General features: G+C 34.9%; 1 protein-coding gene across 4 annotated transcripts in view; it reads left to right on the top strand.

The window, feature by feature from the left end:
• Positions 1–12084, top strand: part of if (integrin subunit alpha inflated) — a 284835-nt gene that overhangs the window by 224787 nt on the left and 47964 nt on the right. For all 4 annotated transcript variants that reach the window (XM_081739749.1, XM_081739747.1, XM_081739746.1 and 1 more), the window contains 3 exons: positions 4438–4647; positions 7857–7959; positions 10213–10310. In XM_081739749.1, the coding sequence (XP_081595875.1) occupies positions 4438–4647; positions 7857–7959; positions 10213–10310 (411 nt within the window). The remainder of the gene's footprint in view (positions 1–4437; positions 4648–7856; positions 7960–10212; positions 10311–12084) is intronic.

Genomic DNA, 12084 nt, shown 5'->3' with positions numbered 1-12084 from the left:
CTTTTGAAATTGTTAAAGCAGGCTTTTTTCTACCTTCCAACTGTAACCGTTAGCGAGATCACTATCAGTGATGCGTTTGGGGTTCTTCGTTTAGGCCTACTGACAAAGTTACTAATCTATAAATTTTAATGAACAGCTGATCCATATCGTCACTTTATACTGCCGTGGATGTTACCAGGGGCGGATCCAGGACGGACTTCTGAGGGGGCGGTGGCTTGTAATACTGCTACTCAGAGCTACTTTTCAGAGCTTCATACTCTGGGATGGGCTTTACTTATATACAAACTAAGAAAGTTGCCTCTTCTGGGGGGAGAGGGGTGATCGCCCCAATCGCCTCCCCCCTGGATCCGCCCCTGATGTTAACTTTTTTTTTTATGAATAAACTCATTATTAACAGTGGATTTCACATAACCTTGAAACTTATTTAAGTGTTTGTTGAAAGTAAGATCCAACAAGTTAATAGAGTTATTATTTGCTAATTCATACGTAAATTTAATTTTTGAATCATTCAGTCGAACTGGTTTAGAAGAAACCGTGTTTGGTAATCACTGTTATAAACTTTCAACAATTATCTGCATTGCAGAATTATTTAATATATTTTAATTTAGAGGATTCTCCAAAATACAGGTTCCATAATAATTAACCACTACAGTAGACAATATTGGGGTTATAAAGAACTCCCCATTGCTAAAAATCATCCATTTGCTAATAGGAACTATTCTCGAATTCGAAATAATTATTTTGCAACTATACTTGAAGGATTTTCGTTAGTTCATTTATTTCAAGATCCTTAAATTTATTTTCCTAAGCGAAATTCGGGAGCAAGCAATAGCTAAATTAATAGGATTAGAGCTAAACACATCTCATTATTTCCATGTATATCGCTTAGACTTCATAAATAGAAAACAGAACCTAAAAGGTAGCCTTATACTTCCTATAAATTTGGAAAGATTCTTAAGTCGATACAAGATTTATTTCGTGGAAGAAAGATATTCTGAATACAGATACTGAATTGTTCAAACACAATAGTTAGGTTGTGACACAAGTCATGTGGTCTACGTAAAGAGCACCTAAGTCTTCAAGAGTGAGTGAGTGTATGAGTGTTCTAGGAAGCAGTATGAGTGGTGTAGTGGTTAACGCATCAGCAAGGTACCGGGGATCGCGGGTTCGAGTTCCGGTACAGTTATCCACTTTTTTACTCTTTGTATATCATTGAATTCTCACATACAGAGGACTTGGTGCGTTAAGAATCTGGTTGTTCCCTCCTTTCATTAACAAATAATAATAATAATAGTAATAATACAACTGTCAGAGGTATTCTGAATATTGACACGAGATTGTCCAAACACAATAGCTAGGTTGTAGGTGCAACCCATATGGTTTAAGTAAAGAGCACCGACTTCATAACTTTCTGGGAAGCAGACTGGGTGGCATAGAGGTTAATATATCGGCACAGTACGCTAAGATCCCGGATTCGAATTCTAGTCCAGTCATCCACTTTTTCAGTCTTTATGTATTCTTTTAAGTTGAGTTTATGAAATATCTTGCTCGTGCAAAGATATATATATATAGGAATGATGAAAATGAATATTGGTACTAGATTGAAAGAGTGCTTAAAGAAACTCAGAGAAGGTGAAAGAAGTTATTTCTGCATTATCTGCATACCTTCAATTAACCGAACATACAGCATAATATATCACTATCTTGCACCCTGCATCCCCTTTAATTGAAATAGTTTTTTAAGACATGTTATATTAGAACAAGAAATCTAAAACTCAATACTGGGAGTGGTAATTTATACTGACAATAGGATAATTTCATTACTAATTTCATAATAAATAAATAAATAAATAAATAAAATTGCAAGCACATAAAGAATTTATTACATTTTTCATTTGGCCTAAGGAATGTTTATATATACAGAAAAATCACTAAATAAAGCAACATATATAACAATTTCGTTCGGCTACCATACATACTTTGACTGAACATACTTTGATTTTGGGTAATGATGTAGAACTCGTTAGAAGTATACTCGTAGGAAGAAGTTAGTGTTTGTAATACCTGTGATACAAGGAAACTAAACAGGGTATGTATTAGTAGCACTAAATGTTTGTACATAGATTTAAAATTCTTGGATGTTTGAATGAAAAGGGTGGTGCCTCTAAGTTAACCGAGGATCTGTGAATATTACGTCGTATTGATAAAATTTGTTATTTAATTTCAATTATTTTCTCTGCATTGTTGGAATTAAGCTTGTAAAGAACTTATTGCACAATATGATTTAATATGGTGTTTGATTCTGACAATGGATACTCGTGTAAAGCATTCAAAATATCGAAGTTGAAATGACATTGTCTACACATAAGAATAACTAAGAATTCATATATATATATATATTATTTATTTCTTACTTTCTATAAGTAATTGTTTCCTTTTACTTCTTTATGCTTGACTGATTTTAATCTCAACCAATAGGCTTGGTTAGTAAGCTTCAAATGAAACAGAATAAATCTTCGTCAAAATTCACATTTATTTAATGAAAGTTATCGTGGAATAGGCTTGTTGAATTTCAAAATATGCATATTAGATAAACTACTAGACTGATGTATAGTTTTTAAAACTGAGTGATACTAGATCAAGTTACATTGAAAGTACACACACACACACACACACACACACACATATATATATATATATATATATATATATATATATATATATATATATATATATATATATATATATATATATATATATATATATATATATATATCCTTATAGTGGAAACGCCTGAGGCAGGTGCAAGTTACCAGATTGGTATGGCGTTGCACCACCTTTCGCCTTCAGAACAGCTTTGATGCGACATGGAATGGAGTCGTAGAGACCGTGAATGGTAGCAAGTAGAACATTACACCATTCCGTGTGCAGAGCATCACTCAGTTCTGCGAGAGGGTAAAGACAGAAATCTGCGCTCGGACTACAGATGTTCAGTTATGCTCAGGTCTGGTGATTGGACAGGCCAGAGGAGGTGTTCAATTTAATCCCAATGTTCCCCAAACCACGTTGCAATCGCTCCAACCGTATGAATGGCACATTACTATTCTGAAAAATGTTGTCGCTGCTCGGAATCATCTGAACCTAAAACCAGGGCACCTAAAATGATAAAATAGTCACGGCCGTGACGAGACTGGCAAGCGTCAGCATAGGACTCGCTGAAAACCAGGATATTGCTTCCCACAGCATCACAGAGTCAGTGCTATGTACCACGATTGGGTGAAGACACTGCTTTCTTTAGGCATCCGCCATATATAAACATGACCCGTTGTTTGAATGGTGACTCATTCGACAATATCACGCGTTTCCAGTTATCAGTGGTCCGTGCTGCATGTTTGTAGCATCATTGGCATGGTGCTAAATCGTTATGGTCCCTTATCAACGGTAAGTCGCTGCGGATTGTGATTGTCGACACAGGCTGTAGGAGGTACTGCTTTAGTTCCGTCGTTACTTCTACCGCCGTCACAGGACAGTTCTGAGTGACAATCCACTTTAATGTTCGACGGGTCCTGTCACTTTTTATATATATATATATATATATATATATATATATATATATATATATATATATATATATACTGTTCTTCACAGATGTGGTTTTACCGTTAGTTTTCATCACTTTGGACACTGTCCTTTGCGACAAACTCAGCACACTTAGCACATTCGTCACGCTCGCACCATAACCAAAAGTCAACAATTTGCCCTCCTTGGAAAACAGAGAGGTCGCCCATTTTACACTATCACCATCTGCTCAGTTCACTGCACACTGACGTTCTTCTGATTCTCACTTAGTACAGAGTTAGCCCAGTGTACCACCACGAACAATACGGCGCTACGGTCACCGCCTGACCATTATCCACCCAGACATTGATGTGTTTGCAACTCAGGTGTTTCCATCAAATTGTTAAGGATCTGTACATAATTCATATTACACTATTTCCTTAACTTTGGTCATATCAAAACAGTAAATTTTATTTGAAAATTTCGACAAGTTGAAAAATAAGAAATTCATTCTTTTATATGATTCAGATTGTATTGTATTATAGAAGCATAATTATTTCCTTTCATATTACCTTAGCACATCTTTTATTTATCAGTAACAGAAAGAGTCCTGTAAAATGGGAAGGATACATTCCTAGAGAATTCACGACGAAATCATAACTTACTTTAAGACATAACTTATGATTATTTATTCTATATTTGTCTTACAATTATATCCAGCAGGTTAAAATAGATGGAACCTTTGTAGAATGTGAGTGTTAATTACATCATTGAACCGGTGGCATTACTTGGAACAGTGACGCATGTACTACTTATAAAATCAATTACAAAATATTATTAAGGGAAAAAATTAAATTATTTTTTATTTGTATTTTATAGGTTGTAATGTATACTTGGAACCTAATCAATATTCGAAATATAACTGGAGATCAGCTGGGATCATACTTCTCATATTCCTTGTGTGCAGTTGATGTAGATGGAGATAAATTAGATGATCTGGTCATCGGAGCTCCCTTGTATACTGATTTGGAGAAAAACGACGAAAGTTACGAAACAGGCCGCGTTTATATTTACTATCAAGGAAGTACGGTAAGTTGATTACAAAGGATAAAACCAAGAAAGTATAGGAATTTCTAGTGTATTGTTAATACATATTAGATTCTTTAGCAGGGAGATTCCTTATAATCGGGTGATTACTAGCGTGTGTAGTTGCGTGGACTACACTACTCGCTGGTGTTTCTCCAGCGTAATGAGACAATTATAAAGCCTTTTTAATTAAGAGGTAGTGAACTTCTGCCTATAAAAGCAAAAATAAGGGTCACCCACTTAAAATCCTTCCGACTAGCTATAACTCTTTGTATACTGCAAAGTCAGATAAGTTTTTAATTTTTAATATTTATAACCTTGCGATAGAAGTTTACGTTTCTCTACAGAAGAATCGACTATTGTAGCTAGGAAAGAAATTCGTCATTAAGAGTATTATCTTACCGGCATTTAAATAGTAATAGAGTGACGTATATCAAATTGAAGGAGTAATGGGATGATCTTTTGTCATTGATGTTCACAACTTACTGAATAAACTGAAGACTGTATTCAAGATAGTTCCTGCAAAGAACTGAAACAGGTATTTGACCAGTTTCCAAAAAAAGGCTTACAAGGATTACATATGATCTGAACAGGAAGATAGAAATAACTAATGATAATGGGAAAAGACTGATAAGTTTATCCACACATCAGAACCTAATAACCAAGTCTACGTATTTCCAAAACAAGGATACCCGTACTTTTCTCGACGATTGCACAGGAAATCAAATTGTTTAGGTCATAACGAAAGTAAAGATAACAATGAAACTATAAAATCGATATTAATGAGGGAAACATCTGTTATACTGCGATAAAAGCAGTAAAAGAAAGCATAGACTATGTCAAGTTTGAGAAGAGTAAAGCATAGTTCGATGAGGAACATAAAATCGTGAACAAACAACAACAGAGATGGAATAGATTACAATCGTATCAATATCCAAGAAATGGAAGCACGAAAAGATACGAGAATTATAAACGCATTTTAAATCTAAAAGATAGTTCGTTCATTGTATCTTACGTTAGATGATATGAGGCTGTTATAGAATACTATGCATATTTTTCAATCAAAAGCAGTAATTTCGAACAAAATCAGTGTTGTTGACTCGCAGAATACTCCATTTCAGCAGAAGTTTATGGATACCTCATATAGATAAGTTTGTCTCAACTGAACATGCCTCAGTTAAATTTAGGTTGTTTTCTATGATCCACATTTAATTTATAGGGGAAAAAAAATGAAAATAAATACTAAATAAATCAATATGGATGAAAAAATTGAACTCAAGCATAATTAAGAAACAATTGATTAAAGGTATGTATAAAGTTAAGCAGGTATCAACACAAGTGATTTATTGTGTTCTTTATTTGATTGGAAGAGTTCCAGGAAATTGTTTCATTCCCTTGTATCCTATTTGTTCATTCCTATAGTATTCTGACATTTATTTTATTTTGTTTATTTTTTTAAAAAAATCTTATCACATGTTGCTATTAAAGTAAAACCTACAGATTTAATTAAATCTAGACAAGAGATTATTGAATGTCAAATGAAATTACCTTCTCGTTAAATTAATGAACAGTTTCCTAACAGGACAACAAACTAGTAAGATTTCTCCAAGTTTGCTTAGTTCATAATAAATTTGGTACTAGTAACTAAGATTGTCTTAAGATGGTTTTAAAATAACTTTAATCGAAAATAAAGACAAGTGGATAGTTAAACATATTATCTCTCTTTTTTTTTTCTTTCTAAATTTAACCGTATTCTAATAAGACAGAAATTCTAAATAAGTAACTTAACACGAGAAACTTGTCCATTTTCTCCTTCAACAACAACGTAATATCTCTAGTGACAAATTATTTCACTGTTTCATTTCGGCAAGTCTCATTTCTAAATCTAGATTATCAATGCACTTTAAGGGAAGACTAACTTAATTTTAATGAGATTTTTTTTTTTGTACTACCAACTGTCTCATGTTACTGTGTATTAATGATTGGAGCTATTTGTCATTCGTGTTACCATTAATCTGCAAAATACTGTAAAGTTTAGAAGATAATACGTTTAAAGATTCAAAGTTATTAGAAATAGAGAATCATTCCATCTAGAGCTTTTCTATTTCAAGTATGCCCCTGCTCGCGCTGCTGTCGGATGTGTTTTCCCATATCTTTCTGCAAAGAGGAGGGACAAGTTGCTGTGGCTGATATCTTTCAATTATTGGATGCGGAAGCGTTGCCAAAATGAATTATTTCACGGACTTTGTTGTGCACTGTCTTGTTAGCGATTCTAAGTAGCCTACGATCTTCACTCATCAAAATCAAATGACTGAATGACAAATTGGAAATACAGCCGAGGTCATTCACTTCTTTTTTCTAAGCAAAGGGAAGGTTTCCTCTGCTAGAGGGTGGCGCGGGTGGGTCCGAAGTATGTTTCACATATTTTCCAAGGGCACATTTGAAACAGAAAGGCTCTAGTGATGCATCAATAATAAATGAACAGGAGAATAACTGAAATCAAAACTTTAGAGTCACTACTATTCATATATTCTGATTACAGGAACATTTATTTTTAAAAGTCTTTATCGTAATTAAGTAACATAAGCAAATGGTGTTATATTTTCATTACGTTTTCGTAATCTTTGAAATATAACTTAAAATCTCATCACAGAAAATGTATTTATATTAATTTAATGTAATTAACATAATCTTGCATTTAATGAATTATTACCAATGCAAATATTTCTTTACATTATTATGCTAATACTAGTACAAAATAATTGAGAAAATTATTTACAATCATTCTTAACATCCAGAAATAAGCTAGTTAAATACTGAAAGAAACTACACCATGTTTGACGAAACTGTACTTTTACTACTACTACTACTACTACTACTACTATTACTACTACTACTACTACTACTACTACTACTACTACTACTACTACTACTACTATTACTACTACTACTACTACTACTATTACTACTACTACTACTATTACTAATACTACTACTACTACTACTACTATTACTACTACTACTACTACTACTACTACTACTACTACTATTACTACTACTACTACTACTATTACTACTACTACTACTACTACTACTACTACTATTACTACTACTACTACTACTACTACTACTACTACTACTACTACTACTACTACTACTACTACTAATAATAATAATAATAATAATAATAATAAAAATCTGTTTCATTTTAGAGCAACTTCGAGAAATTTGAGACCCGAGATGGTTTCCACTCCAGATCTAGGTTTGGACTTGCTGTAGCTTCGCTCAATGACATCAATGGAGATGGTTATAACGGTAAATTATATCATCTATGTTATTTTTTTAAAGAATCAAGCTATTAGGATTGGTTAGTGTTTTAGAGAAAGAACTAGTATAATTTGTGAAAGTTTTAAATGATTAATTTAACATTATACATGTGTATATATGTTAGTACAAGGTTTACCAATTATAGCTATGGTCATGGATTATATTCCTACGAGCAGGAATACAACTCAGAACCACGCTTAGAATCTCAGAAATATGATATTGTAACAAAATCAACACAATATTTTACATTATGTTAAACCGTATCCTCCCCCTCCCCCAAGTAACATTTGGGAAATAATTAAAAATATTAAAGTATTAGCGTATATGTACAAATTTGTATATAAAGAAAAAAATATGGTTGATAGAAATGTTAGCAATGTGAAAACGAGATTTGAATATTAGATAAACAAACTGAGTAATATGTGTAGTATAAATTATCATATAGTACCCATAATAGTCCAGTAATTATTTTATTGGGAGTGAAAATTTGTCATGTGTCATATATTAGAACCTTGTCTTGTGTTAACTGTCAATATGTGGTATTACTATTAGAGAAATATAATATTTTTTTTCGTGATGAAAGGATTATTTTTTTAACATTTATTTTGTATTTTGTGTCATTGAAACAATCAATAAATACAAACAATCAATTATTTATTGTTTCTAATATCTCACATAGTAATTTTTTTATCGTACAATTGTGTCTTCCTATTGAGCATTAGATTTGACTTGAGAGAAGTAGTTTTAAATACTACCTATATCACATATAAAGTGTATGTACATTCACTGTACATTCCAAAAAAAGAAAAAAAAAAGTCCAATTCAACTGTAATTCCGTAGTTGTGTAGCGCTATGAACGGTGTGTAAACGATTAGAGTTTCAAAGATCAGGAACATCGCAAATGGCCGCCATGGGGCAGTAGTGTCGGCAGTAAGAAATTTAACCCTAGTTGTGTCAATCAGTTGTGAAGCGTGAGAGAACGGGTCAGCACAGTGCAGGAAGGTCAAAAAACACACATAACGCCTCGTTGCCGCATTAGACAGTGTTCGAAAGGGCCGCGTCGTACGTTTTATGCGATTTCCAAACATATGGGGCATTCCAGTGTCACTGTGACTAGCTGTTGGATCTAGTGGATACGTAAAGGCAACAATACAAACAAAAAATAACTTCGTAAAGATTCCAGTCGATCACAACAGACCACAACACGAGAGGATCGTTGCAGTGCAGTGTGCGGGAGATAATACGTAACTCTGTGACGTCTGCATCTGCCATTCTAGTGGACTCTCTACAACATCCTGTGCAATCCCACATATAGTCTCTACGACTGGTATCAACTGGATTGTGGGTGCATTGTCCCCCGCGTAGATTGGGGCCATTAACACCAATGCATAAACAATAGCGTGTGAAGTGGTATCGCGTTCAGGCTACATGGAATCTTCATGAATGTCAATAGATCGTGTTCAGTGTTGAATCCGCTCCTGCATTTCGACAGCTGACCTTCGTGTGCGTGTGTGGCGGCATCAATGGGAGAGGTCACATTCAACCAATGTTGTGGAACGGCACACAAACGTTACACCTGACATAATAATATGGAGAACTATCATGTATGACTTTTGGTCATCTCTCGTAGTCATTCGTGGAACTTTGGCGCCGCAGCGATACGTGGGTGAGATTCTACGTCCGCATGTGTTATCCCTTATGCGAGAGAACGCTGGGGCAATCTTTCAACAAGAGAATACTCGGCCACACGCGGCACGTGTGTCTGTAGATTGCCTACGTCATGTTGAGATTCTTCTCTGATCAGCACAATCACCTGATATTTCTCCAATTGAACACGTTTGGAACTAAGACGGATGCCAATTCTACGCCACTGCCGATCTGCAAGATCTCGAGGCGCAGTTGTATCAGTTATGGACTGATTTAAGGCACGATAAAACGAATATACGAGATGGCCTGAGGGATGATAAAACGAATGTACGACTTACTTCCAAGCCGCATCAGCGCGTTTATCTATGCCCGAAGGGGTGCTACAACTTACTGATATGCAACATGTATTACGCTCTTACGACCAAACCCGTTGTCGGATTGATCTGATATTGTAATCATTACAATAAAGTTGTATGGCCTTGCAACCCGTCAACTTTCATGTAATTCATTCCATTTTTTTAAGTGAATGTATTTCTAATCCATTCGAAGACAAGCACGAAAACATACAGTAAAACGTTTCTTTGTTACTTACAGATTTCATTGTTGGCGCTCCTTATGGTGGTGAGGACGGACGTGGTGCAGTTTACACTTACCTAGGATCAAGCTCAGGTGCAAGTAAAGAACCATCTCAGGTACGACATTAGATAATACAATTATAATTGTGCTAATTCCTTGTAACCTAAACAACTGGATCATTTGAGCGAGTTTTGATTTCCAAATCATTTTTTTTAAGTCAACCAAATTATTAAGCTTCTGTTGCCCCATATTGTCTGATGCAATTCATATTTGACGTACGTTATGTGAATAGTTATATTTTGAAATATCTTACGTAAATAGTTGTATTTTCAACGTTATGGTTAAATTTCGCGGTAGATCAAAATTAAAACGTAAGCTCGAATTTGACTTCTCCTGCATGGCAACATGATAATTTTTATTCTTCTTCCTTTCCCTCATTTTCCCCTATAATGTAGGATAATAAATATGATACATCTATTTATAAAGCTTCGCTGATCGCTTTTATTAATAATCACATTTTTGGTCCGTATAATCCAAGGATTTTATAAAATAGACGATCTGCCCTTACAACAAAATCTTGAAGCCATACGTCACAGTTTTGCCACCCCAACTCTGCCCACTCCGCCCAATAAGATCGCAATGTTTTGAGCCAACAATCATGGCGGCAACGAAAGTAGCGAATCAGACGATGGCGAAAACGAGAATAGCCAATCAGACTTGTCGATGTTCGGTTGTTATTTGGCTTCATTAATTTAATACGATGTAGATACATATAGGCAGATCCTCTATTTTATAACATCCTTGGTATAATCCAAGGATGTTATAAAATAGAAGATCTGCCCTTACAACAAAATCTTGAAACCACACGTCACAGTTTCGTCATCCTTACTCTGCCTACTCCGCCCAATAAGATCGCAATGGTTTGAGCCAGCAATCATGGCGGAAACGAAAATGGCCAATCAAACGATGTCGGAAACGAAAGTAGCCAATCAGACGTGCCGATGCTCGGTTGTTTTAATTGGCTCCATTGAGTTAATAGGATGAAGATACATATGGGCAGATCCTCTATAACATCCTTGGTATAATCCAGTATTCCACAACATATATTTTAATCACGCTTGACCCTAGCCATAAGAGCTAAATACACGGTTCTGATTCGTTGTAGTTATCCGTTTCTCGCTACGTAGCATATATATAATCCAAATCAAACGCCAAATGCTGTCGGTTCTCGTAGCCGAGCATGCTACCGAGCAGGTTAATAATAAAAATTGCTTTGTCGTGTGTTTAAACACCGCCCAAGGATTTTTTTTTTAATTTTTTTAACACTTTTATCATTAAAATAATATAAAAATAATACTTATTTTCCCTTGTACGTAATATATAATGTATAAATTGTGCTTTTTCCTCCATTTACCTAGAGATTTCTGATAGCCCTTACGAACAATGACGTTATAAGCCAAGGAGAGTAGTTAAATTTATATTGAAGTTGCACTATCCGGTCGTGACGTAATGGCACGTGGTAATTAGGCCACTTTACACACAACTTAAGCGAGCAGCAGCGAGCGAAGGGGTATAAGCCATGCACGGCTTGTTTTATTCAACCTTTGCTCCCTTTATAGTACCACGTGGCATTGCGTCACACTCGGGTAGTGCAACTTAGATTAATATATGTACTATGGGAACGGAGAACCCAATCGAATAGAAGTGGAAGCCGCTATAAAGAAATTAAAGAAACACAAATCTCCGGGTGTAGATGAAATTCCGGTTGAGTTAATTTTAGCTGGAGGCGAAAAATTGTGCAACAAGATACACAAACTTATTCTCCTTATCTGGAACAAGGAAGAATTGCCACAAGAGTGGAAAGAGTCAATCATTGTTCCAATTCACAAG

The sequence above is a fragment of the Thermobia domestica genome, chromosome 15 (assembly GCF_964235325.1).
Source record: "Thermobia domestica chromosome 15, izTheDome1.hap1.1, whole genome shotgun sequence".
In the NCBI taxonomy this organism is placed as follows: Eukaryota; Metazoa; Arthropoda; class Insecta; order Zygentoma; family Lepismatidae; genus Thermobia; species Thermobia domestica.
The sequence above is the reverse complement of the archived record's forward strand: the minus strand, read 5'-3'. Positions and strand labels throughout refer to the sequence as shown.